Source organism: Maylandia zebra, linkage group LG8 (genome assembly GCF_041146795.1).
Source record: "Maylandia zebra isolate NMK-2024a linkage group LG8, Mzebra_GT3a, whole genome shotgun sequence".
Lineage (NCBI taxonomy): Eukaryota > Metazoa > Chordata > Actinopteri > Cichliformes > Cichlidae > Maylandia > Maylandia zebra.
Window position 1 is genome coordinate 12,434,631 of NC_135174.1, and position 23,966 is coordinate 12,458,596.

At 39.3% G+C, this 23,966-nt stretch overlaps 2 protein-coding genes across 2 annotated transcripts; both read left to right on the plus strand.

The window, feature by feature from the left end:
• Positions 1-3,046: 3,046 nt before the first annotated feature.
• On the plus strand, positions 3,047-6,729 carry LOC143419956 (uncharacterized). Its single transcript, XM_076887828.1, has 4 exons — positions 3,047-3,130; positions 4,474-4,681; positions 5,602-5,751; positions 6,155-6,729. The coding sequence occupies exons 2-4, from the start codon at positions 4,486-4,488 to the stop codon at positions 6,382-6,384; spliced, it is 576 nt and encodes a 191-aa protein (XP_076743943.1). The 5' UTR covers positions 3,047-3,130; positions 4,474-4,485; the 3' UTR covers positions 6,385-6,729.
• Positions 6,730-8,095: 1,366 nt separating this feature from the next.
• Positions 8,096-23,347, plus strand: LOC101481868 (vesicular glutamate transporter 1). The gene is made up of 13 exons (XM_004562435.3): positions 8,096-8,610; positions 14,464-14,716; positions 15,744-15,862; positions 15,961-16,075; positions 16,179-16,266; positions 16,384-16,470; positions 18,023-18,159; positions 18,604-18,753; positions 19,830-19,962; positions 20,708-20,818; positions 20,940-21,067; positions 21,167-21,236; positions 21,362-23,347. The coding sequence occupies exons 1-13, from the start codon at positions 8,549-8,551 to the stop codon at positions 21,652-21,654; spliced, it is 1,746 nt and encodes a 581-aa protein (XP_004562492.1). The 5' UTR covers positions 8,096-8,548; the 3' UTR covers positions 21,655-23,347.
• Positions 23,348-23,966: the final 619 nt, after the last annotated feature.

The window sequence follows — 23,966 nt, forward strand, 5'->3', positions numbered from 1 at the left end:
TTCGTGTTTTAAAGTTCATAAAGTTTTGATAGATAATGGAAAAAGTGTAGATTTCTGCTGTCCCGTTCTTTACTAAAACATGCTCTTTCCACTACCTGCTGGGTGTTGCTGCCCATCAGCACAATTATTTTTCTGGGAAAGTTGAAGCATATCGAGACCCGCCGAGAGGTAAATGTCTGTGCAGCTACAACAAAAATGATACAACGATAATATGAACATTTGTTTTTCTTACAGCCTTTCTTTCTGTTACAGCTGGAAAGAGTAGAAGCTGTTTCTGACTCTTTCCAGCTGTAACAGAAAGAAAGAACATAATACTTTTCATTTTCTATAAATCCCCAGCAGCTCATTTACAGGAGTGCAGGTGAAATGAAACATGAGGGGGTGGGTCTATTGTAGCTTTTGCTTTCAAATCCGTGTTTTAATTGTCAGATAAAGAGAACAGTCAGTGCTTTTCTTTGTTTTGTTTCTCTTTCTTATCTCTCAGTCCTTAAATAGGGCCTGGGTCCTTACCCCGGGTCAACACACCTGAATCAAATGATTAGTTCATTACCAGGCCTCTGGAGAACGTCAAGACTTGTTGAAGAGGTAATTCAGCTGCGTTGGATCAAGGACACATCTAAAACCTGCTCGACACCGACCCATGAGGCCTGGAGTCCCCCACCCCTGGCTTAGATGATTAACTGTCAGAATATTAAGCTGAAAGGGCTGTACGTCTGCTCACTCCTAATATTCAGAGTGTAACTACACATTTAATACATTTAAATCCTGAAAAAGAAGTGCAATTTTCCCACATGATAAATACATGCTGCTGTAGTAAGTGAAAAAAGTCTGTCAGCATGCATCTTTAAACATTCATTGTAAGAAATAAATATAAAATGACAGGAACATTTCTGTCAATTCATTGCCAAATTTGTCAGAAATTTTTATTATAGATAGTGAAAAAATGGGAACTTTCTATCATTTTATTGTTCATCTACATCTTATTCGTCTTGGTGTCGTATGAATGACAAGGGGGGAGGTCTTAATCGGTAGGCAACACACAAAAATTGACCTTTTTAAAATCAGTCCAGTGGGTCTGAGTGTTTGTCTTATGTTTGACACCTCTGCCATAAGTGCATTTACTAAAGGTAAGGTAAGGTAAAGGTTAAAGGTCAAGTTTTCTGAAAAATCTTGGGAACACAAGTTAATGAGTTTAAACATCTTTGACAAAAACAGGCAATGAAGTTCAGACACTGTGTGGTGATGTGTGCTGTCCTGACAATACATGTAAGAACAGACTGTGATTAAGATTAAGAGCATTCATACCTTAAGACTTAGTGAATTATGTTTGCCTGTGGTGACACAGGTAATTCAGAGGCGACCTGGCAGGCATGTGCTCTACAACTTCATGAAGACTTGCGCCCCCTGTCAGGAGGCTGAGGTGTAGCACCTGAGGCTACCAGTAGTTTTATTTCATTTCAACTTTTTCTATTGTAGCTCAGTTCAGATTCTGTTTCCAGAGTACATTTTCTTGTTAATATAAATATTATTATTTTAAGTTCACAAAATAATTTCGTTTAGCTATATTTTTTCCAAAAGCCTAGTTTTCATTTTTATTTTAGTTGACTACAGTGTTTAGTTTTTAGTTTAGCTTTAGTTTTTTATAATAACTTTGTTAATCATTGCAGTATATCACACAGTCAGTTAAACTTCGGAGATATCAGTCTGTGCAGGTAGGAAGCATCAACCATAGTGACTCCATTTCACCTGATGCACTTGAGCGACTACAACAAAACAGTCTTTAAAATGTTTTAGCAGGTGCTGGACACAGACGATCTTCCTGACTGACTTCTGCTGAGGACTCAACTCAGCAACAGGAGCAGCAGTATCTGGTCTTGCAGGAGGAGCAGTGCCAGTGTGCATACCTCTCTAGACAATGATTGACCCATTGCCAAACCGGTCATGCTGGATGATGTTTCAGGGAGTGCTCTGCCGTATTATTAATCATGAATTTGCTCTCATCTGTGAAGAGAACAGCATTCCTTGGCTGGACTGAAAGCTCTGGTGTTCTCTGGTGAAAGCCAGTGAAGCTACATGGTGGTGCTGGGCTGTGATCGCGTGTCCCACTAACGGACGTTAAGACCTCGTGACACAGTCATAGAGTCTGTTTCCCACAATATGGTCTGAAACTTGAGTAGCCTGCTGGAGGTCATTTTGTGCTCCTCCTTTTCTTCATCACACAAACGATTACATATCGGTTCTGCTGCCCGGTTGATGCCCTTCTGCTGCTCTGTCCAGCTACTCTAGTGTACTGGCCCATCTCCTTATTTCCTCCACACTCTTGAGAGTGTGCTCAGAGACACAGCAAACCTTCTTGTGCCATGATAGAGGAGCTGCACTACCTGTGCTACCTGAGTGTGCTGCAAAAACCATTTCATCCAACCAGCAGCAAAAACAGAGACACAGCTCTGAGCTGTGACCAAACCAGGCTCACACAGCTGCTGCTTGGATCGCGAGGGGCAACCAATCAGGAGAAAGTTGGACTGAAGGGAATAAAAATTAGCAAATAAACTAAGGTGTAAAGGTGTATGAGAAAAATAAACATTATAATTAACTGTAAATCATGCAAAGCAACTCATGTATGAGTTAGAAAGACAATTTGGAGCTGGAAGCAGGCATAATAACTCCACCTTTATGATTGTACATGCTTTCTACTTTCTACATTATTTAGCATCTGTCTGAATCACTACAGATGATGAAAGAATACATGAATTTCACAGACACCTTTTTAATGTTCATATTTGTCCAGACTCTTCCAGACTTTGTGCATAGCAGTAGTTTCAACGCTGTTCTGTATGATTTATGCAGTTACTTTAAAAAATATCTATTAGAGAATAATACTAGCAAATAGGTTGATATTTTGAACTTTCACAAGTCATAGTAATGGAAAAAAGATATCTGTGTCTACCTGAACCTAGCACTTGCCACATGTATATGCTTGGGCGTGCTCACGTATGTCCCCTTGGAAATATTCAGTGTCTGGGGACTTCAGTTGTCTTGGATGCAGTCTCAGCTCAGTTGTTGAGAGAGGCAGGGGGGAAGGGACCAACGCCCAACTCTGAGAAAAACGGCAGCCTTGGTTTGACCTCAGGTAAGCACAGATAATTTATATTAATTATTATTATTTTGTCACAGTAAGTGAATATTTGATAGACAGTTAAATGGTTCCAGATATGTGTTTTTAAAGCAGGAATGGGTCTGGTTTACAACATGAAAATTATTACTGTAGAAGAAAGCATCTGCAGTTCTCTTTTGATCATTTGAGTTTGTCACCATAACTGTTGTACAATGCACAGTATTGCGCAAAAGTCTTGAATTATCCCTAATTTCTTTATATTTTGCTAAGAAAATTGGAAATAGTTGCAGTAATCTACTGAAAAACTTGCAAACGAGTATACAGAGCACAGTTTGTACAATTCAAATGTGCGTGAAAGCCAATATTTGTCTCGGACACCTTTATTCTTCAACACAGGCTGAAGTTTTCCTGCAATTTCTTTAAGTAGTCTTCAAGAATAGTTCTCCAGGGTTCTTGAAGAACATTCAAAGCTCTCCTTTGAATTTTGGCTACCTTTTGTTCCATTTCTGTCAAAAGGATCCCACACTACTTCAGTAATGTTGAGGTCCGAGCTCTGGGGAGGCCAATCCATGACTGATAGTGTTTCAATGTGTGTTTTTCTATCCAGTTATGCTTTGGCAGTATTTCTGGGATCACTGCCATGCTAAAAAATGAATGCTCCATAAAACCTGTTTCCTGATTTTCAGACCAGTTCTTGTGTGGTTTGGCGTCCCTCAGAATTTATCTTGACTGCTAATCATCTGCTATGGGCATTCTTTTAGGTTTGGCACTTTGTCTGTTCTTCAATTTATCCTCAAAAGTCTCCTCCAAATTCTTAAGCACATACTGCAGATTATCTGCCAGGTTTTTAACCAATAGCACTGAGAATCCCCCGTTTGGTGCAAAAATACAATTTTATGCCTGTCAAACTGTTTTAGCCTTGGCATTAAAAAAAAGATCCAACTAAAGAAATGGGAACAAATTAAAAACTACTAGTAATAAAGTGTTAAAAGATTCAGTGTAAGTTGTATGTTATTTGTAGACAAGACACTGGTTCATCCATTGAGTCATGTGCCTTTTTATGGTTGAATGAGTCATAGGTAACTATTAAAAGGCTTACCAAATGAACAAAAACAGGTCAGGTACACAACTGGACTGAAAGTGAGTGAAAAACCAAAGAAAAACTTTGAAAGACCTTCAGAAAGCCTGAAGAACTATTGCTCAAGAAACCAAAACATAAACAAAAACAAGAGATGATTCAACACTTTTGCACAGTAATGTATATGTTTCACTTTTAACATGAGTAAGATGCAGACTAATGAAGCAAAGGTTTTGTGTTTTATTATTATTTTTATTATAAGCATTGTTTTTATTTGTAGGTGTACTCATAGATGACCAACATGGCGTGCCTGGCGGCTCTGTGTCTCCTGTTTATTTTTCCACTGAGCAGCTCCCAGAGCACGCTGGAGTCTGAGCAGAAAATCAGCGCCCATAAGGCCCCAGGAGCAGCTCCTCCTCCTCCACCCCCACACATAAGGGACCTACTCCAAAAGGAGGAAACCAATAATTTAAATGCAATGCGGACATGTAAGTGTGTAAACACTGGTGAAGAGAGCTTCATGTTCACTGCCATCCAGCAGTGAGACAAGATAATTAGTTAAAAATTGTACCATGTAAATCCATGTAAATTCTTCCTTTAAAAAAAAAAAAAAACTTGAACAATTTTTTTTAGATTAAATAAGTACTACTCAAAGTTAGATATATACTTTTCAATAGGAGTGTATGGCCCTAATATCATCATGATATCACCTTTGGTTAGGGTTAATAGGAAAGCATCAATATGAGCCATGTCAGGCTGGGCAGAGCACAACGTGTGCAGGGTTACACCGTTGTAGGGATCACTGCATCTTTTCAAGACAGACAGGAAGAAAGGGGAGCAACAGCAATGACCAGCCGACGCTTATTTGTCAGCTTCAGTCTGCACTTTAATGCATTAACACTGCAGTGTTCTGTGTGAGTATATGGAAAGTTCAATGTTTTCAGTAAGAGCTTACAGACTGCAGATTGATCCATGCTATGATTAACTGAAGTGCTGTCAAGTGCATTTCAAGTTCACTCCACTGATGTTTTGTTATATAAAAATAATATGTTTTCTATTACAATGTGATGCTGCTTATAGTTCAATTTAAAAAGTACAGGCTGACTAGTTTGGACAACACAGAAGAGTTTACATTAACTTCAAGTAATTGGAGAGATGGAAGAAAGTTAAGTTATACCCACTGAAAATATCTGAGTGGCTCAGTTTGGACAGCTAAATGTAAAGTGTTTATAATCAAATGGCACATGTATTGTTTGAAAAATTAGACTTCTGGGAACTATTTAGGATTTTTATATTGCAGTTGCTTGAATTGGCAGTGCTAAATGCTGAATTCCTGTCCATCTCAATTTTAAAAGGATTTTTACGTGAAAGCTCTGATGAACACCGTCTTGTGTTTGTGCCTCTGCAGATGCCCTTGTAGACAAAGATAACGCCAAAGTGGGTCTGTTCATCGCAGCAGCCATGGGAACATTTGCTCTGATGGCTGCAGTGTACTGCATCTACAACAAGTTCTACACCAAACAGCAGTACATGCACACCCAGCTCAACAATGACCCAGGTAGCTTTGATTGTTTCTGAGGTAGAACCATGTTCAATTTGAGTGGGAAACAGAAATGATCAGAACCTGTGTGGCAGCATGTGAAACTATTCCTGAGAGACTGTCAACAGCAACACTTATAAGACACTTATAAATTATCATCAGCGGGAAAATTACTCTCTCATCTTTTCTGTCTGATTTGTTGATAGCAAAGCATTTCCTGTTTGCTGCTGTTTAGAGGCAAAGTGATGCTTTAGTGTGTGGAAATGCAAATCTGTAATTTATACGCCATAAACAAGACTGATTATGTTTGATTTTCTGTTGTTTTGGAGTCTTGTCCTTACATTATCTTAAGGCTAAAATCTAAAAAAGCTTTTCTATTTAAAGAAAACTTTTAAAAGTGCATTTTATTTTCTGTCTGCAGACACAGACTCCCTGGACCCCCCCCCTGTGTTCTTTCACGCCTCCGTCAGCTCCAGTGTAATGGACCTGCAGAAAGCCGGTTACGGCTCCCTCTCGGACACTCCATCCATAATTTCTGTCCCACCCAGTTTGTCCCCTCCTCCATCTGCCATGCCCCTGCCTGCCCTCTTCCTCTCCTCTCGCTCTCTTAGAACTATATCAGCAAAGGATCTGGAGAAGAGTTACATATGACATGCTTGTGTAGGTTACTGTTTTTGAATGATGGATAAGGGAGTAGTTACAGTTACTTGAATGTTTGTGTTGTTTTTTTGTACACATAGACTCATTTTTGATTTTACTCAACAGCAGTAAAATAAAGAGGAAACTAAGGCACAGCTTAGCGATATACGGCGCCTTCACATCCAGTTCTGTTAATGTTAATCATGACTTCCTTTAACCTCACTGCCCATTATTCTCATTCACAGTCATATGCATGAACTGTAGTCATTTTTGCCGTGTTTTTGTTTATTACACATAATAAACTAGATATTTCCAGCATCTTATCAAAGCTGCACCACCCTCTAATTAGAAAATAAACTCTCCAAATTAAAAAAAATATATGTCTTTCGAGTTTTGTGATAAACAATTACAGCTCCATGAATTACTTCATGAGCTGCAGTGCAAGTTTAACTAATGACTTAAGCAAAATAAACCTAACACGCCTGATTTAATCTGTGCATGTTAAAGGAATACAGACTCTTGGACTGGGAAAGGTGTTTTGCCTCTTTAAAACTATCTTGACTACTGTTTCAGAATTGATATTTTATGTATAATACTTTATATTTGATGATTTTGAAAATATAAAGTTAGGTACATCTTTAATATTTAGATAGTAAGAAGATTTTCTATAGTGTCTCTGCACACCACCACAGTGGTTCCTACATCAAACAACCATGATGTGATTGAATTGCAGACTTTCAGCTTTAATTCAGGGGTTTAACAAACATAAATAACATTACATTTAGGAAATTCAAGCCAAACAAAGTTCAACATTTTCAGAGGCTGAAGATTAATGACAGACTTTTAAGCAGTTTTCACTGGAACTGTCAAAGAGATGCTGGTTAATATGAAGGAAGCCATTGTTGGGTTGGGAAAAAAAGCCCAAATAAATCTATCAGAGAAGCAGCAACAACTTTATGAGTGGCCAAATCAACAATCAGGCACAGTTATAAAACAATGAACGCAATGGCGAGTTTCTCAAGGTAAAGAAATGCCACGAAACTGCTTCTCACTCAGTTGTCAAGTTACATCTGAGCCTCTAAAAATGAGGGACTGTTTATAAAAAGAGCTCCTATTGTCCAAATCCTCATGAACCTAGCTGTATATGCAGCACTTCCAGTGTAAAGAGACTGGAAGATAAAATCAATACTGACACTTTTGTTGATGGACAAACGAAAATGTGATTTTAAAAGACCGACCCACATACATAAAATACTTCAATGCAGTTTTTCTTTTTCCACTTTTTCTATCTACAGTATACAGTTACATTAAGCCTGTTTTACGCTAGTTTAGACATTTCTATATGTAACAAAAAATGTCTCGAAAAGAAAGCAGCTCGCCAATACGCACCAAATAAGTGACTCCATTAACTTATAATGACATATAGCAGCCCTGCCTCTGTCCCTGCTGGTAAGGTGCAGATCATGAAGAGATCAAGACTCGCCTCCTCCATTTGTGATGTTCTATTGATTTTCAATCCTTCTAAAATTTATTTCTGGTCACAAACGCGAAAAAACCTGCAATCTAATCCACAACCACTGTCCCGAGGTGAGTCTGCGTACCTTCTTACAAATACCCAGAAACTCTATTAATATTCTTGGTGGGACAGTGTTTACACTAACTCCCCATTCAAGGCTTGTGCAGTCCAAGAATAGCCGCGGCTTGGATAGTCGGTGCTTAAAACGAGGAAGGAAGTGCCGTATACCTTCCTCTCACTACACACTTGGAGAGATTAGCGGCAGCAGTAATCTGTTTCAGGACCATGGCCAGAGACAACGTTTGGATATGAATCTTATCGAAAGTTGCCTAGGACTCTCTGTGAACCTTTACGGACACCAAACAGTGTGACGAAGTTTGTTTGGACAGGGTATCCGGAAAAGTGGGGCTGAACATGCATATTCGACTGGTTTTATATAAAGGGACTTGAAGGAGGCTCAGTCAAATCTCTGGACAGTCTGTCGCTAATTACGAGTCTCGTTTCACATGAAAGCGTGAGTTACGAAAGCTGGTGACCCAACCAAATCGGTTCTTTTAATGTGAGTAAGAAGCAAGAAGCCGGGAAGCAGAGGAGAAAGGCTGTGCGCTCAGTCGGGAGCGCGCAGAGACTGCACATTGGGCCGGTCCTGGAGACGTGAGGATGGAGGTCCGGCCGGACAGGTTTAAGGCCGTGGCAGCCAAAACTCTTGGGAAAATATACGGGTATGTAAAATCTCCTCCTCGGGGAACAGAAACAGAGCAGAAACATCTGCTGGATGACCTTTAATGTTAAAAAGGAGCTTTGTGTTTAGCGGTTAAGCTGCGGACCTGAGGGGAAGTTCATTCTTACTGATGCTGAAACATGGCCTGTTAGTCTATCAGTGTTTCTATTAAGAAGATTTAAAGAAATATAATGTCCAGAGGCCCGAATCAATAATATGGAAATATGTGTCCGCTTATAAATCTTTCATATAAGAAATGTGTACACAATAACTCGCTGTATGTGGCACTGGCGACTTAAAGTAGCTGATAAGAGATTAAAAAAGAAACCCAAATTGATTTTCAAACTCTCTTTTATAAGCAGTGTGTATCATTCTTTGTTCCCGAAGAACAAAAAAACAGAATGAAGTTACATTTCAGGCTCAAAATGTTCTCTCAGTGTAAGATGACGCGCTGGATCGATATTTGGATCCATTTCTCCTAAGCTTGCCGTGCTCTTACATTGTCACATTACAGAGACACTGTGACACCGTGTGTGTTGTGTGTGTGTGTGTGTGTGTGTGTGTGTGTGTGTGTGTGTGTGTGTGTGTGTGTGTGTGTGTGTGTGTGTGTGTGTGTGTGAGTGAGGGGAGGGGGTGTCCATCTGGAATTTTCTGAAAGACTAATAAAACTCTGTGTTTCACTTTCTACCATTTTTAGAGATTAGACAATGTTGATAATCTGCTCGAATTATTCTTCAAAGAGGAACTGTGTGTTTAGCGTAAAGCAGGCCTAAGAAGCCGGTCATCTCACATCTCATTGGTAGACAGTAACCTCTTTCAAAAAAACAGCTATTTTGTCATAAGAACTTGTTATATATCGGTTAGAATAACAGAAAAACAGACATTTAAGAACTCGGTATCATTTTAATGACTTATTGGGACACTTTTATAGGTTTATAGCGACAGTGCAACCAATTCCGTTGACACTCGGTGGCAAAAAACAAAACAAAGCAAAAACCTTCATTGGGCACTCCTGAGAAATAGCGTGTAATAACCTGGGCAGTTATCTGATAGCAAGAAACTCATAGGTGGACTCCCCTTTCTTTCTCTCGGGATTTGATGCAGCGTCTAAACACTTAAATCCCCTCCAGAAATAGCATCTCCCCGTCCAAGCTGTCGGCCCACGTAAATCCCTGCAGGGCGTACACCTTGGCCACGTCTCTCTTCCTCTCTAGTAGCCACATAGCTTGTCATCTTGTCCCTCGCCCGCGCACCCCCCCCCTTCATAGCCGGGATTAGGACACCTGCGGCAGAGAGCGCAGGTCATCTCACTGGAGCGCACTGCTCTCACGTGCTGTACCTGGCTGCTTTGCGTAAAAGGCTCACCGGCCTGCTTGACCGCTCCGACTCTCCGCACGCGAAATCCGCACCTTACATTCGAAAATGACTCTTTATTTACCTGTTGTAAATGACTAAACCTTTAGCCTGTTTTATTATACAACTCTCCGCCTGATGTTTACTTCTCAAGCGTCATCTTCTTCTTTTCAAAATTGATTAGCGCAAATTAGCAGTCACGCGATCGTCTGTGATTTCAGTCAGTGATCACAGTAGACAGCTGGTACTTGTCTTTATTTTCAGGTTAAGCAGGAATTTGACTCAAAGACACTCTGAATCTCTTATTTATCTCAGGTTTTATCCTCAAAACATTTACCTGGAAAACTCGTTCCTCGAGAGTATTTTATGATTAACTCTCTAATACTTTTTTCCTTCGTCCGTTATAACTGCCACATGAGCGGATAGAGGATATTTTAACATTTTATATTAGGAGACTTAGTTCACTAAGTTTGTATTAATGCCATGGAGCATTTTCAGACCATCAACTTTCTCTTATCTAATCAATTATTCCAAGGTGTCCGAGTTGACGGTCTGCCCTACATTTGTCCTTGATGTATGAATTAAGAGATTAACCCGCTGACGGAACTGTATTGATTTAGGAAATATAGAATTCAGCTCTGCTATACTCCAATATTCAGAACTTTTACTTTTTTGGGATTGAGTTCAATTGTTCCACAGGAATGATGCAATCTGGGCTTTTCTACAAGGTGTAACGGGAGAAAGGGAGAGAAGGTCAGGCAGCTTTTAGGGATTACGACGGATTTTCCTTAACCTGGGGTCAGTCATGAAAAGTCACTGCAACTGATACAGTATAAAATTAAAAATATAGTGGCCCTTTATAATAAAGTCCTTGACCTATAGTATAATTTGTCAAAATGCTTTCACCACAATTAGTCTAGGGTGTAATATTCAGTATCGAAAATACTAACTGATTCCAAATGAGTCTAAAATGTCAGTGCAGCAGAGCAAGGAGGTTTTAAAGGAAACGAGACCTGCATTTTGAAGTGTTGAACACCTTTAGATTAATTTAGAAGGAGGCACAATTTATAATGTGACTATTTCTAATACAATACAAAACTTTAAGGCAATACAGACACGTTTTCATTCTTTACACAGTGTTGTTAGCAGTTTTGGCTGTATGGTGTAATCTCCCCTTTTCAGATTGTCCACATTTTGTTGCATTATACTTCATTTATTGTGTTTTCTGGTGGACATACCTTCTAAATAAATGACTTGGAGTGCCCCCTTAATCAGATAGGACAACTCTGAAGCATATTACATCCTGCGCACCAAAACAATGTGTAATTAGAATGAAAGAAGGGGTGTTTATGATATTCTATTATGCACATTATGCCCTTAACAATAATGTGCAATTGCAATGTAAGAAGAAGAAACATCATTGGCTGTTTCTTCTAAAATACCCAAAATATGTTAATTGCATAGAAATGCTCAGTGTTAATAATACCTTTCCTTTTAAAATGTCAGTTGTGTTTTGAGATGCTTAAAAATGACAAAAATTACATGGCAAATGTTGAGAAATTACATCATAAGTAGAGAGAGCTTTACTGTAAAGTGAGACTGAAAGCACTACAAGTGTACAGCTAGTGGAAAAAAAACTACATATATGGACACTAGGGAAATAAACTGGTGTAAAATAAGGAAGGACTGCTGTGAATTATGTGTGAGAATATGTGTGAGTCAGAGGAGATGCCGGTAAGGAGCAGAGTTAAAGATGAAAAGGAGACAGGAAGAAAGACGAGAGAGGCCAGCCCAGACAGAAATAGTCCAAGAGAGCCAGCGATATTAATAATTTAACAACGAAAATCATTAATATTTGATCGGTGTTGAAGATTGTTGGAACCCCTGCTTACAGTTACCAACAGAGCATGTTTTATAACGGCATAGCTGTTTTCAATCGTGTTGGTATTTTGTATGAATGTTCTGGACAGATTTGTTGGCAGGAACACAAATGGCCTCACAGCAGTTCTCTGGTAATAACCATGTCATTTTAAAGTCTGCAGGAAATATATTACATAGCGTGATATAAACAACTGCCTTAACTCCAGGGCCTACACAACAGATGTACTTATAAAAGCTTTTGCCACTAGATGAACAAGCTCTAAATGTTGTTGAATATCGCAAGTATGACACACAGATTTACTCACAACAAAAAAAGAGATCTGGGAAGTGTTTTGACCTGAGGTGTTTTGTCATATGTCCTAGTCACTTCTGCAATTTCCTTTGTTTGTCAACCTTCAGTGACCTTAGATAAAAATACACTTAAATCTAGGAAAAAAATATTACAGCATCAGAATCATAAGAATCACTTAAATGTGCCATCAGGACTGGGGTTTTTTTGTACAAAATTCAGCGTGTGAAAGGTTATTTTGTGTGCATATTTTGATTTGGATAATTTTATCAGCTTTGTTTGTGTTTGGTCTTGAATGTCTCACGCCATCCTTCAGTCTCCTTAATAATTACAATGATCACAATGTCTGTTTGGTTAGGAAGAGTATGGTGATGCATCAGAGGTTCACTGTGATCACATTTACCACAGCGACGTATACAACAGTGGAAGAGGTTTTCAAATTGCATGGCTGATCCAGGTCAATAGAAGCTGCTCACATGTATATATAAAACCTAAAGGGCAGTGATGTAGTAACTCATCCAGCTCAATGTTTCACAATTTATAAGATACTGCCTGTAAAATGGCAAATGTGACCTTGACCATGATTAGGTGATCAATGTTTTAAGTTTCACTAAAATCTATTCTTACATTTTCAATTCAATTTTATTTATATAGCACCAAATCACAACAACAGTCGCCTCAAGGCGCTTTATATTGTAAGGTAGATTCTACAATAAAACATTCAGAGAAAAAAACCCAACAATCATATGACCCCCTACGAGCAAGCACTTTGGCGACAATGGGAAGGAAAAACTCCATTTTAACAGGAAGGGGGGGGGGGGGGGGGGGGGGGGGGGGGGCGACCATCTGCTGTGATTGGTTGGGGGCAGAGGAAGAAGACAGGATGAAGGACTTGCTGTAGAAGAGAGCCAGAGATTAATAACAAGTGTGATCTGACTAACGCTCTAACAGGCTAGACCAACGGCATCATGAACTCATTGGTCCTTTAGCTGGATGAGCTAAAAACTGATCTGTCACTTCCTACTTGTCCACCTCTGAAACATGAAACAATACATAGAAACTATTGTGGCTTTTAAATGCACTGACCCTAAGAAGATAAAACTGGAAATAGTTATACATCCAATATAAATTAGATTTTATTGATACTTTTATTGATTATTGCCTCCATGATTGCTTTTTTTTTTGTCACTGTTTCACTGAAGTGTTTGTTGCATTCCATGTAATCATACAATGAATGTGATTTACAGTATCATAACCTGCTCTAGTCTTTTCCTAACCTGTCAAAATTGTGGGTAATTAAAAATCAGGAAGAGTCGGTTATGAATGCTAATCTGGTTCATTTAATCTCCTTTCGTTCAGTACAAGTTGTCAAACAAAACATTCCCATGATCTCTGCTCTACATTTGCACAGTTGATTTTTGGCTAAAAGCTGCAGGTTTGAGTTTGTGGATGTGCTTTGGCGAAGTATAGCCATACTCTGTGCATCTCTGCGATCGGAGCTGGACCTGCAGTGGTCTTATCTTACAACTCAGCTTTTCACATGTCATGTTTAATAGATGACTGCTACATTTAGATGCATATTTGATGCTTGTCGGAGGCTGACAGTCCGTGTGGTTTCTAAGGGTTTTGCAGTGAGGCAGAAGAGCAGCTTGCTTTAGGCTTTTCTTTTTTGCTGGCGGTTTCTGTGAGGGTGCAGCGCAGAAATCCTGATTGTATTAACTTAATGTGATAAGTTAAAGTGTTAACAGCAGGTCCCAGCAGTGGGATGCTAATGGACATTTGTGCTGACTGTGATTTTTTTTTTTAAGATGCTTGACTTAGCAGTCAAACAGACACCCAAGAGGACTGTCTGAACATCTAAACCCACTCACTTTCATCAGGCCAAGTTGTCAGTCAACAAGCTTTTCAGGATCTGTTTTCACTGTGCCAGCAGGAGATTGGAAAACCTCAGGCTTACTTACTGATTCCTCCGAAGTTAAATCAATGACATGCATTAGGCTTTCAGGACTTAGTAACTGTTGAACCTAGTTATTTCCTGTCACTTATGAATCATTGTTTAGCTTAAATAAATCAGTAAACAATACTATCTGCTAGGAGAAAGCTTTTTGAAATGACTCATTTGCATGAAAGAGTTTTTTGTTGTGTATTTGCAAGGTTATTTCTTTAGCAAGTTATGCTTAAGAGATAAGAAATACAAATATTTTTGTCTTTATTAAAGAATACAGTTTATCTACCCCCTCTTCAAAGATAACTTGTCAGATTTGTGATACAGGAACAATAAAGTGACCTAAATGTAGATGACACTTTTAATCTACCCACTTTTCCTCTCAGAGCCATCGAGAAGAAACAGGAAAATGGCGAGACCATCGAGCTGTCGGCAGAGGGCCGGCCAGAGCTGGTGGAGGAGAAGGAGATGCCTGTGGTGGACTGCACGTGCTTCGGTCTGCCCAGGCGCTACATCATCGCAATCCTCTCTGGCATTGGTTTCTGCATCTCCTTCGGTATCCGGTGTAACTTGGGCGTGGCTATCGTCAGCATGGTCAACAGCCACACCATCTTCAAAGACAACAAGGAGGTTATAGTGGTGAGTGACAGCAGATGAGTCTGAGTTAATGTTAAATTCTCCCCTGAAGTGACACAGCCAAATTACATATTGTGTAATATGACTGTTTATGTTTATGTTGTTTTAAGGTTGTTTTGGCCATGGGGGGTTGTGCTAGGTACCCTACATATGACTATATATGTCCAATGGACTCATAAAATGCTGAGTTAGGATTTAACAACATGAGAAAATGTTACACTGACTGGAATGATAAAACACGAGTAAGCGTAACAAAGTGTCAGATTATTAAAACTAACACAGCAGTACTTTCATGAAAATGATTTCTCTCTGTATTATCACCTGAAGGCAGCACCTCCTATGATCCCAAGCTAACTAGTCATAAAGAGAAGAGCAAATTTCCGCAACTAACCAGGACTGAACAATGCAGGCATCCTAAAAACCAACCCACCAAATCAAACAAAGTCAGAGTAAAAACAAAATACTGGCTATGAAAAAGGTTTATTCCAATTCCAGCTGTTTGATATAATTAGATATTAAGTATTGGACCACGCCTCCAAACACGCTGCTTCCGGTTCTCATCTATAGCTTCCCCCAGTTCTACAAGCTATTCCCTCTTGTTTACATGTCTCACCCTCCCTCCCCTTTTCAGTTCTTTAACTTCTTCAATGCTATTTAGTACACGGGGATCTGCCAGGCCTGGGAGCCGCCGGCAGTTCCCTTTGAGGCCCCCCCCAAACCGCAGCTCAATTCGTGTCCAAGCATTCACCTTTACCTACTTAAACGTTGTCAAACCTAACATGAGGACGCGGGCCCAGCTAGTGAATGTTTGATATAGTTGAGAAATCTGGTGGAATACTTGTGGCTGGTCAGCAGATGTCAGTAGTGGTCAGCATCTGTTTTTTTATGGTTCTTATTTACTGTTAATTATCTAATGTCCACTTTTAGATGATGTTAAATACAGTCTTGCTTTTGAGAAGTGAAAGAATAACTCATCTGCACATATCCAGATATGATTTTAAATGATGTGTCTTACTGTGTGTCCCAACAGAAAGCACAGTTTGACTGGGATCCTGAAACGGTGGGAATGATCCACGGTTCATTCTTCTGGGGATACATTGTAACTCAAATCCCAGGAGGGTTCATTTGTCAAAAGTTTGCAGCAAACAGGTCTGTTAACCTCCTGCACCGTGCAAGGAATAATCACCTTTTGTCGCACAGCATATTCAATGGGGTAATTTCTTCTCCGTGTTTTGTTTCTTTTTCAGGGTGTTTGGCTTTGCTATAGTGGCAACATCTTTCCTGAACATGCTCATTCCTACAGCAGCTCGTATGCACTTTGGCTGCGTTATCATTGTCAGGATCTTTCAAGGACTTGTGGAGGTGCTTCTCTCTCCCCTGAAGTGCAATGTGCTTCTGTTTACATAATGCAGTTGAGATTATTTACAATCATGCAAATTCCTACATTCTACTCCTATTCCCACAGGGAGTTTCATACCCAGCATGTCATGGTATTTGGGCCAAATGGGCACCACCTCTTGAAAGAAGTCGCCTGGCAACAACAGCCTTTTGTGGTGAGTCCGTAATCAGTGGCCCTGCTCTGCCTGCAAACAATGTGTGATAGATTAAGACAATTAACAACAAATATATCTAAACAATATCAAAATAAAATCAAAATTTTCCTGTTTTAGGTTCTTATGCTGGTGCTGTGATTGCCATGCCATTAGCTGGAATCCTAGTCCAGTACTCAGGATGGTCATCTGTCTTCTATCTGTATGGTAAGACGCCTTTAACCTGGGCCTCATTTCAAACCCTTCAGTTTGGAATGAATATGCATTTTTCTAATAAGCTAACTGTTGTTGATACATGAAAATGCGGATGCTTGCGACGACACTGAACGCACACAGTAGAGCCTCACTCATAATGAAACTATGAGAAAAGGAAAACCACAACAGACCAGCGCCATAAATACCAGAAGGATGTAGTCTCATGGTAAAAAAGAAATTACACCACATGTCGTGTCAAAACTGTTATACGTTCGGACACAGTACCGTGGAACGAATCTTGAGCAATGCCTTAGTTCTTTTTATTTTTCGACAGCGCAGCAATTTATTGAAACAGCATATGTGACAAAAACAGTTTTAGTTCAATAGTTCAGTACAATTGTAACAAAGTTGAAAGTCAATATTTGACTACCTCTATTCTTTGGCACACAAAATCTGAACTCTTTGAAGGACATTCAAAGCTCTTCTTTGGATGTTGGTTGCCTTTTGTTTTGTTCTCTGGGGATCCTACATTCCTAATTAATGCTGAGGTAAACTTGGGGAGGCCAATCCACAACTGTGTGTTTTCCCTGTTTCCCTTCTGTCTTCTTGACAGCCACCCTCCCACTGAGACAAACTCTGTTGAAGCTTCAGTGAACAATAGATTGATGTATTTCTTGGGAGCACTTAAAGTCACAGTGTTAGGCATTATTAAGGTATTAGCAAGTGCTTAATTCATTATTTTTGCAGCATTACTCCTCATTAGTTTGACATTCATAAAAACAGATATATTATTATGAATGTTATTATGATTATTAGTAGTGATGTAATACCAGTGATAGTTGTACATGATGTAACAATAACAGACAGATAAACATATCTGTATTTATAAAGCACATACTAAGGAGGAGTAATGATATATAAATGATTAATTAAGCACTTATTTTACCGTGTGACACTTTTATGAAGTGCTACCAACGTTTTTACTCTTTCTTAAGGACTTTCGGATCGCCTTCATTTGCAGATAGTTTTTTTTAGATGTGCCGCTTCCTCTTTTGACCTGCAATTGTCCAGTTTCGGCAAAACTTTTAAAGGAAGCACTGCACAGCATGCTGAGATATGCTCAGCACATCTCAAGTATTTTGAGTGCTTAAAGATTCAGCAGACAGGTCTTTGCGAATCACTTTGTTGGTGGAAAAAAATGTTTTTTTTGGATAGAAATGGAGCAAATTATTTGTACTAGCAATGTGTAGACACAACACTGGTTCATCCCTCGAGTCGGATCAGCTCAGTGTCACGTGGCTTAACAAATAAACACATTCTTCTGAACATAGTCAGGCACGGGTACAAAAACTGGCCTGAAAAGTAATCAACGTCTAAAGAAAAACCCATGAAGACTAAAGAAACATTGCTCAAGACCACTTTTAAAAGTTACAGCAAAGTCTGGCTACTTGGAAGAAGAATCTAAAGAAATGAGGGGTCTTTGTTTGCACAGTATTGTAATAACAAATGAGTTAGTGTGTAAAAAAATAATCTTTTTTCTCCAATCTGCCTGTTCCTTCCCCAGGAAGTTTTGGTGTTATGTGGTATTGCTTTTGGATCCTGGTCTCGTATGAAAGTCCGGCAGCTCACCCCACCATCACCGAGGAGGAGAGGAAATACATTGAGGAAAGCATTGGCGAGTCAGCCCAATTTACAGTAACGGTCAGTACATGCAACAGATTTCTCAAGATCTCTCAATTAAAACACTGCACTTCATTCAAGGGCATTTCACTAGTTTACAGGATTGCTATGAAACCACGTTAAAAAAAACCCTCTTAAAAATAGGTGAGTTTATATGCTGATTCAAAGTGAGATAACGGAGATGATAAACAAGCAAACACTGAGTCAAAAGCTCAATTGTTTATCTGTCACAGTGACAGATTTAGAAACTCTTTGTTAGCACTCATTTCTGTATCTGCAGTCAAGCAAAACTCAGTTCCACACACCCTGCTCTGTTGTCGTTTGTGATGGTCGTTTGTTTCAAAGGAAAACATTTAAGAAATTAATTAGTTACGTGTTCAAGCAAAGAGCTGTACATGTTTGAGACAAAATCAGAGAACTTCTTTACAAAATCACTAAAATCATCATCACATTTTTCCCTTACAGAAATTCAACACACCGTGGAGGGCCTTCTTTACCTCCATGCCAGTGTATGCCATCATCGTAGCCAACTTCTGCCGAAGCTGGACTTTCTACTTGCTCCTCATCAGCCAGCCTGCTTACTTTGAGGAGGTCTTTGGGTTTGAAATTAGCAAGGTAACACGTGCAGCCGACAAGCAAAAACCTTTCAGCAGTTATATCAGAAAATAAAGGACATCACTGCAGCTTTGGTTGCGTGTCTTGCCACTGCAGTGGTAAATTTAAATGTCCTCATTTGTACCATTGCAGTTTGCACACCTTATATTGACAAATCATGAAGCACTGACAACAATTTTTCACCTTAATTTACTAAAATTTAATTTTTTAAATTGTGTTATTCTATGGAACATTTTTTTTAATATCAATTCATTTATAGGCTGTTACACTGAAGCATTTCTATTTTAGTGTTATTGGTCATTCAAAGCTTTGTCTCATATTAACACATACACCCAATTTAGAATCACTAATTAAATATCCTGTATGTTTGACTGAGGAAACCAGAGTACCAGAAGAACAATGGCTTTAGGGAGGATTTCTAGAGCCATTCTGGCACCATTACAATGGTCTGCACCACCCTGCTGCAAATAAGCAACAGGAGAATGCACAGAGTGCAACTGCCCATTGACAGGAAATGCTCTCTATGTTCCTTCCGCAGGAAGGATCCTGGACCTTGAATTTTTTATTACAAGATCCTGATGTCAGCCATCGTTCTGATGTCTCAGAGCATTATCTTGACAAAATAAAAAGTGTGTTGTACACCTCTCTCCATGCTTTTGCATATGCTATATCTACACTGCTGACATTTATGTTCAAGCTCAACTTTGACCTTTAATGAACTTAAATTTTTATTTAAAATCTTGGTGAAAAATAAGAGTTTTCTAAATTTGTTTTTGTATTTGAATGTCGTTTGTCTTCCAAAACTGCACCTTAAAGTCTGGAAGAAACTATATGAATATGTACTTTTCTGTGCCTCATAAGCACGTTAGCTTGAGCTCCAGTCCAGGCAGATTATAACTGTAGTGACAGAAGTTGCTGCGATAGAGTGGTGAACAGTCTTGGGTCCAAATGTAAAATATTTCCTTACCCAGGTTTCTGAGAATGTGCGTACAATAACATGGCAGAGATCGCACTGTTTGTGCCAACTTCCATGGATGTTTTGCACCTGTTAAGGCTTTTTTCTTGTTCTCATCTAGGTGGGGATATTGTCTGCTCTTCCTCATCTGGTTATGACCATCATTGTGCCCATTGGTGGCCAGATTGCTGACTATTTGCGATGCAACCACATCATGACCACCACGAATGTCAGGAAGCTAATGAACTGTGGAGGTAAGAAAGAACCAACTAAAGGGAAGGGAAAACGAAAACTTGCATAAATGAAACAATCACATTTGACAGGACAGAAACAGCCTGGGAAGTCAAGGGCAATGTGGACGTGCTCACATCTGTGAAGAATAACTGGCAAATGCCAGTCAATCGACACAGCACCTGTCTGTGAGCACAGGTCTCATTCAAGGACATCGAGCTCTCATGCCACGCTCATGGACTCTCATTATCTGTGCAGCCTGTAAGGGCTGCAGGTTATGCTTCCAAACTGGACAGACTGACAATGCAATAACTAAGTGCTCCCTTAATTGTTTATGGAGCAGGGTATATATGGTCCTTTAATTTTGAGAGGTTAAATTGGCACATACTCAAAATCTTACATAAAATTATTTGAATTTTATGTTGTTTTCTGCATGCGCTAACTTTGAAGTGAGTCAAGCGACACTGAAGAAACAAGCACAGTAACACGACTGTGGTGAGAAGTCATTTACCACATAAGGCAAATGATGACTCACCAATAACAGAAGCCCTGCCACTGTCCGCTATTTTTTACATTGTACAGAGAAACCAAACAGCAAACACCAAAGTGAAATGCAGAAGCTTGCAAGGCACTTATCTCTAACCAATCGACAAGACTTCCAGGCCCATTCGGTTAGCGAAAAGTGTGAACACAAGGCAACAAAATAAGCACTCACACTGTTATATTTTAAAACTATTTATATGTCTGTTTTTTGCTTGCTTGCATCAGGGTTTGGGATGGAGGCTACCTTGCTGCTGGTAGTTGGTTTTTCACACACAAAAGGCATTGCCATTACATTCCTGGTCCTGGCTGTGGGTTTCTCTGGTTTCGCCATTTCAGGTGAAATATGAAGTGTTCCTTCAAAGATTTTAATCATAAATGATATGTGACTGAAAGTTAAGCAGCTACATAGTTCTGTTTTTATCACAAGATGGTAATAATATTAATGGTTCCTCACAAGGTTTCAATGTCAACCACCTGGACATTGCACCGCGGTATGCTAGTATCCTCATGGGTATCTCCAACGGCGTAGGCACCTTGTCTGGGATGGTCTGCCCACTTATAGTCGGTGCCATGACAAAGCATAAGGTGAGAACTGTTTCTGAATTTGTGACTCTAACTGATAATAATGTGTGCTTGTAAGTGTAATCAACTTTCTCATGGTTCTCTCTCACGTTTTCCTGGTAGACGCGAGAAGAGTGGCAGGGCGTGTTTCTTATTGCCTCACTCGTCCATTATGGAGGTGTTATGTTCTATGGTATGCATAGTCTCCTTTCTTGTGCTTAACCGGATCAACTACAAAAATTCTGAATGAGGAAAATTCAGCAAAACTCTGTATACTTGTCAGCTATAGCAGTCAGTGAGTTTGTGTGTCTGCTGCAGGTATTTTTGCATCTGGAGAGAAACAATCTTGGGCAGAGCCAGAGCAGCTGAGTGACGAGAAATGCGGGATCCTGGACGAGGACGAGCTTGCAAATGAGACGGAAGAACTGTATCGCACAAGCGGTGGAGCGGGCTACGGAGCCACGAACCAGGCATCGGATCCCAACGGAGGGGGCATGGCTGGGGGAGGAGGAGGAGGCTGGGTGTCAGACTGGGACAAAACTGAGGAGTATGTCCAACCAGCCGGAACCAATAATTATCTTTACGGAGGAGAGGGCGACCGAGAGTTATAACGTAAAGCCAGCAGACACAGTTTATCAGCAATGTGGAATTTCACTCAATGGCATTAAAAAACTGGTGGGAATGTGGGGATGGACAATTTTCAGCAGGTCTGACTATTTTATCATAAATTAAGAATTTCACAGAGACTGCACAGTAGAGATGAAGACAGTAGTAAACGTAAAATGTGTTTGTGCATGAGTGCAGTCGTTATACGCTGTGTGGCAGAATGGTGTCACCGGCCCACCTTCAGACATGTCGGAGGACGGCTTTAGGCCTGGTGTGGCGTTCTTTGATGCTTAGTCATTGTAACTGTAGAAACTGGACTGACATGACATGGATTTCATTTCTATGCCTCTTATTTGTATTTTAATCACTCGTGATTACACATCTTTAGGTGCACAATGATCACACTGACTTTTCTTTTTAGGAGAAATTGATATCTATTGTCAGATTAGTTTCAAAGACAAGATTTTTCATAGGGGTGGCCAAGAGAGAAACAACCTGCTGTAGGTTTATGTATTAGTCTTCCTAGTCACATGGTACATTTACTACATAGAATAATAACATATTTGTTTGATTTTTATTTTTCACCCTTATTTGATTTAAAAAACAAAACAAAAAAGATCTGCAACCACCTGTTGAGATACTCTCATTCATGGCAAAACAGGTTTGCTGAAGATATAGTAATTTCTGGATGTAATTTTTCCATTAATATATAGTTGAACATAGCCACCCATGGCCACCCCTTGTCTCTGCCCCTGGCCCCAACAGGTTTTTGTTTTTTTGGTTTTCTTTTTCATTATTGTCCTTAATGTGCACATTTTAGAAAAAAAAATCATGTGCCAATACAACACAATATATAATGTTCTGTAGTATTGGTTTATTCATCCACTGAAAAAGGAACTGAACATCTGCAAATAACACCACATCTGGCTTTCTGGGAAGTCTACATAGACATTTTAGATGCAGTTTTTAACCACTGTATGTAGTGGACTACTACCTTGCCTACTAGCTGTCATACTGTGAAAAAAAGCATATAGGATTAGTTTAAATCTCCAGAACATCAACGTCCTCTTTTAAAATTAGACTCTTAGGTTAGAAACTGTTTTTCTTTCTGTTTCTTTCTGTTTCTATTCTTTCTGTTTCTATTTCTATTTCTAAATAGAAACAGAAAGAAATTTTGCAAAAACAGAATTTTGCTTTGTATGATTAACATCTAATACGTCCTCTATTGGTATTATTTTGTTCTGCTCCATCTGTGTTTGAGGCTGGCATCAGAGGAAGCAGTTTGCTGTCTCCAGTGAAGTGGCAAAGCACAAACAGCACCAAGCTGAGGCTGTGGGATCAGTTTTGTAGCGCTCTCATTTAAAGATGGACTTTAAATTGAATTCATGTGTGTTTAATAATCCATAAAATATCAATTAAAACCAAGACCAGTTAATAAAAATGCTGAAAATCCCAACGGCATTTCTCTGTACAATTTATCTTTGTTAGTACATGTGGTCATGTATCTAGTTAGTCATTAACTAGTAATGGGATGGTACTGTTTACTGATAGGATTGATATTAAATGTTAGGATTTTTACTATTTCTGTCATTTTTCATTCATTTATTGGTAAATGTTCTGTTCTTAATTATAAACTAAATCTATGTGTAAAGGAATGTGGAAAAATACTGAAGAATAAAGCTTAGAGGTGATAGCTTCCACAGTAGTCACAAATCTTTATATTTGGCAGTTTACCCTTATGCATTGCTGCCATTTTAATGTTTTAACCTTTCATATCAGACGGTACAGAGTACGTCTCGCTATAAGTTCATTATTACGCCTGATTTGTACTCCACTGTAAAACAAAACATCTGTTTTCTCCATGTCAGCTCTGTTTCATGCATGATTCAGACACTAAGTATGCAGGTCTTAAACATTCCTGACCCTTGGTTTCATGTTACCCCTAATGCCCTGCTCCATCCCAGACAGAATATTGATCACTGAGCTTAACTGTGAGCATTTGGAAATGAAGCGGAAAAATAGATTTTGACGGCACAGCCGGTAAGAAGCACAAAGCCTTGGGGTCTCTAAAATCAGTGGTATCATCATGCATCCATTTGTGATTGAACATATAACATATTATACAGTATATGATACCTGATAAGCATGCAGCACTGCATCCGGTGTAATTTACTTGCCCTATTGCATGCCAGTATGAATGTTGTGCAGAGGCAAAGGACACAGTAAAGAATGGACTTAAGAGAGCCTGAAGACCTAAAAAAAAATTATGACAGTAAAGGGTCAGCATTAGCTTTCTATTGAAATCAAATATCTTGTG

What these genes read in the sequence shown, in the direction of transcription:
- LOC143419956 (XM_076887828.1), top strand. Translation starts at nt 4,486, where the DNA reads ATGACCAACATGGCGTGCCTGGCGGCTCTGTGTCTCCTGTTTATTTTT. An exon ending in TTTAAATGCAATGCGGACAT is followed by an intron (nt 4,682 to 5,601) that starts GTAAGTGTGTAA and finishes GTGCCTCTGCAG; the next exon opens with ATGCCCTTGTAGACAAAGAT. An exon ending in CCAGCTCAACAATGACCCAG is followed by an intron (nt 5,752 to 6,154) that starts GTAGCTTTGATT and finishes TTCTGTCTGCAG; the next exon opens with ACACAGACTCCCTGGACCCC.
- LOC101481868 (XM_004562435.3), top strand. Translation starts at nt 8,549, where the DNA reads ATGGAGGTCCGGCCGGACAGGTTTAAGGCCGTGGCAGCCAAAACTCTT. An exon ending in CAAAAGTTTGCAGCAAACAG is followed by an intron (nt 15,863 to 15,960) that starts GTCTGTTAACCT and finishes TTTCTTTTTCAG; the next exon opens with GGTGTTTGGCTTTGCTATAG. An exon ending in CAGCCCAATTTACAGTAACG is followed by an intron (nt 18,160 to 18,603) that starts GTCAGTACATGC and finishes TTTCCCTTACAG; the next exon opens with AAATTCAACACACCGTGGAG.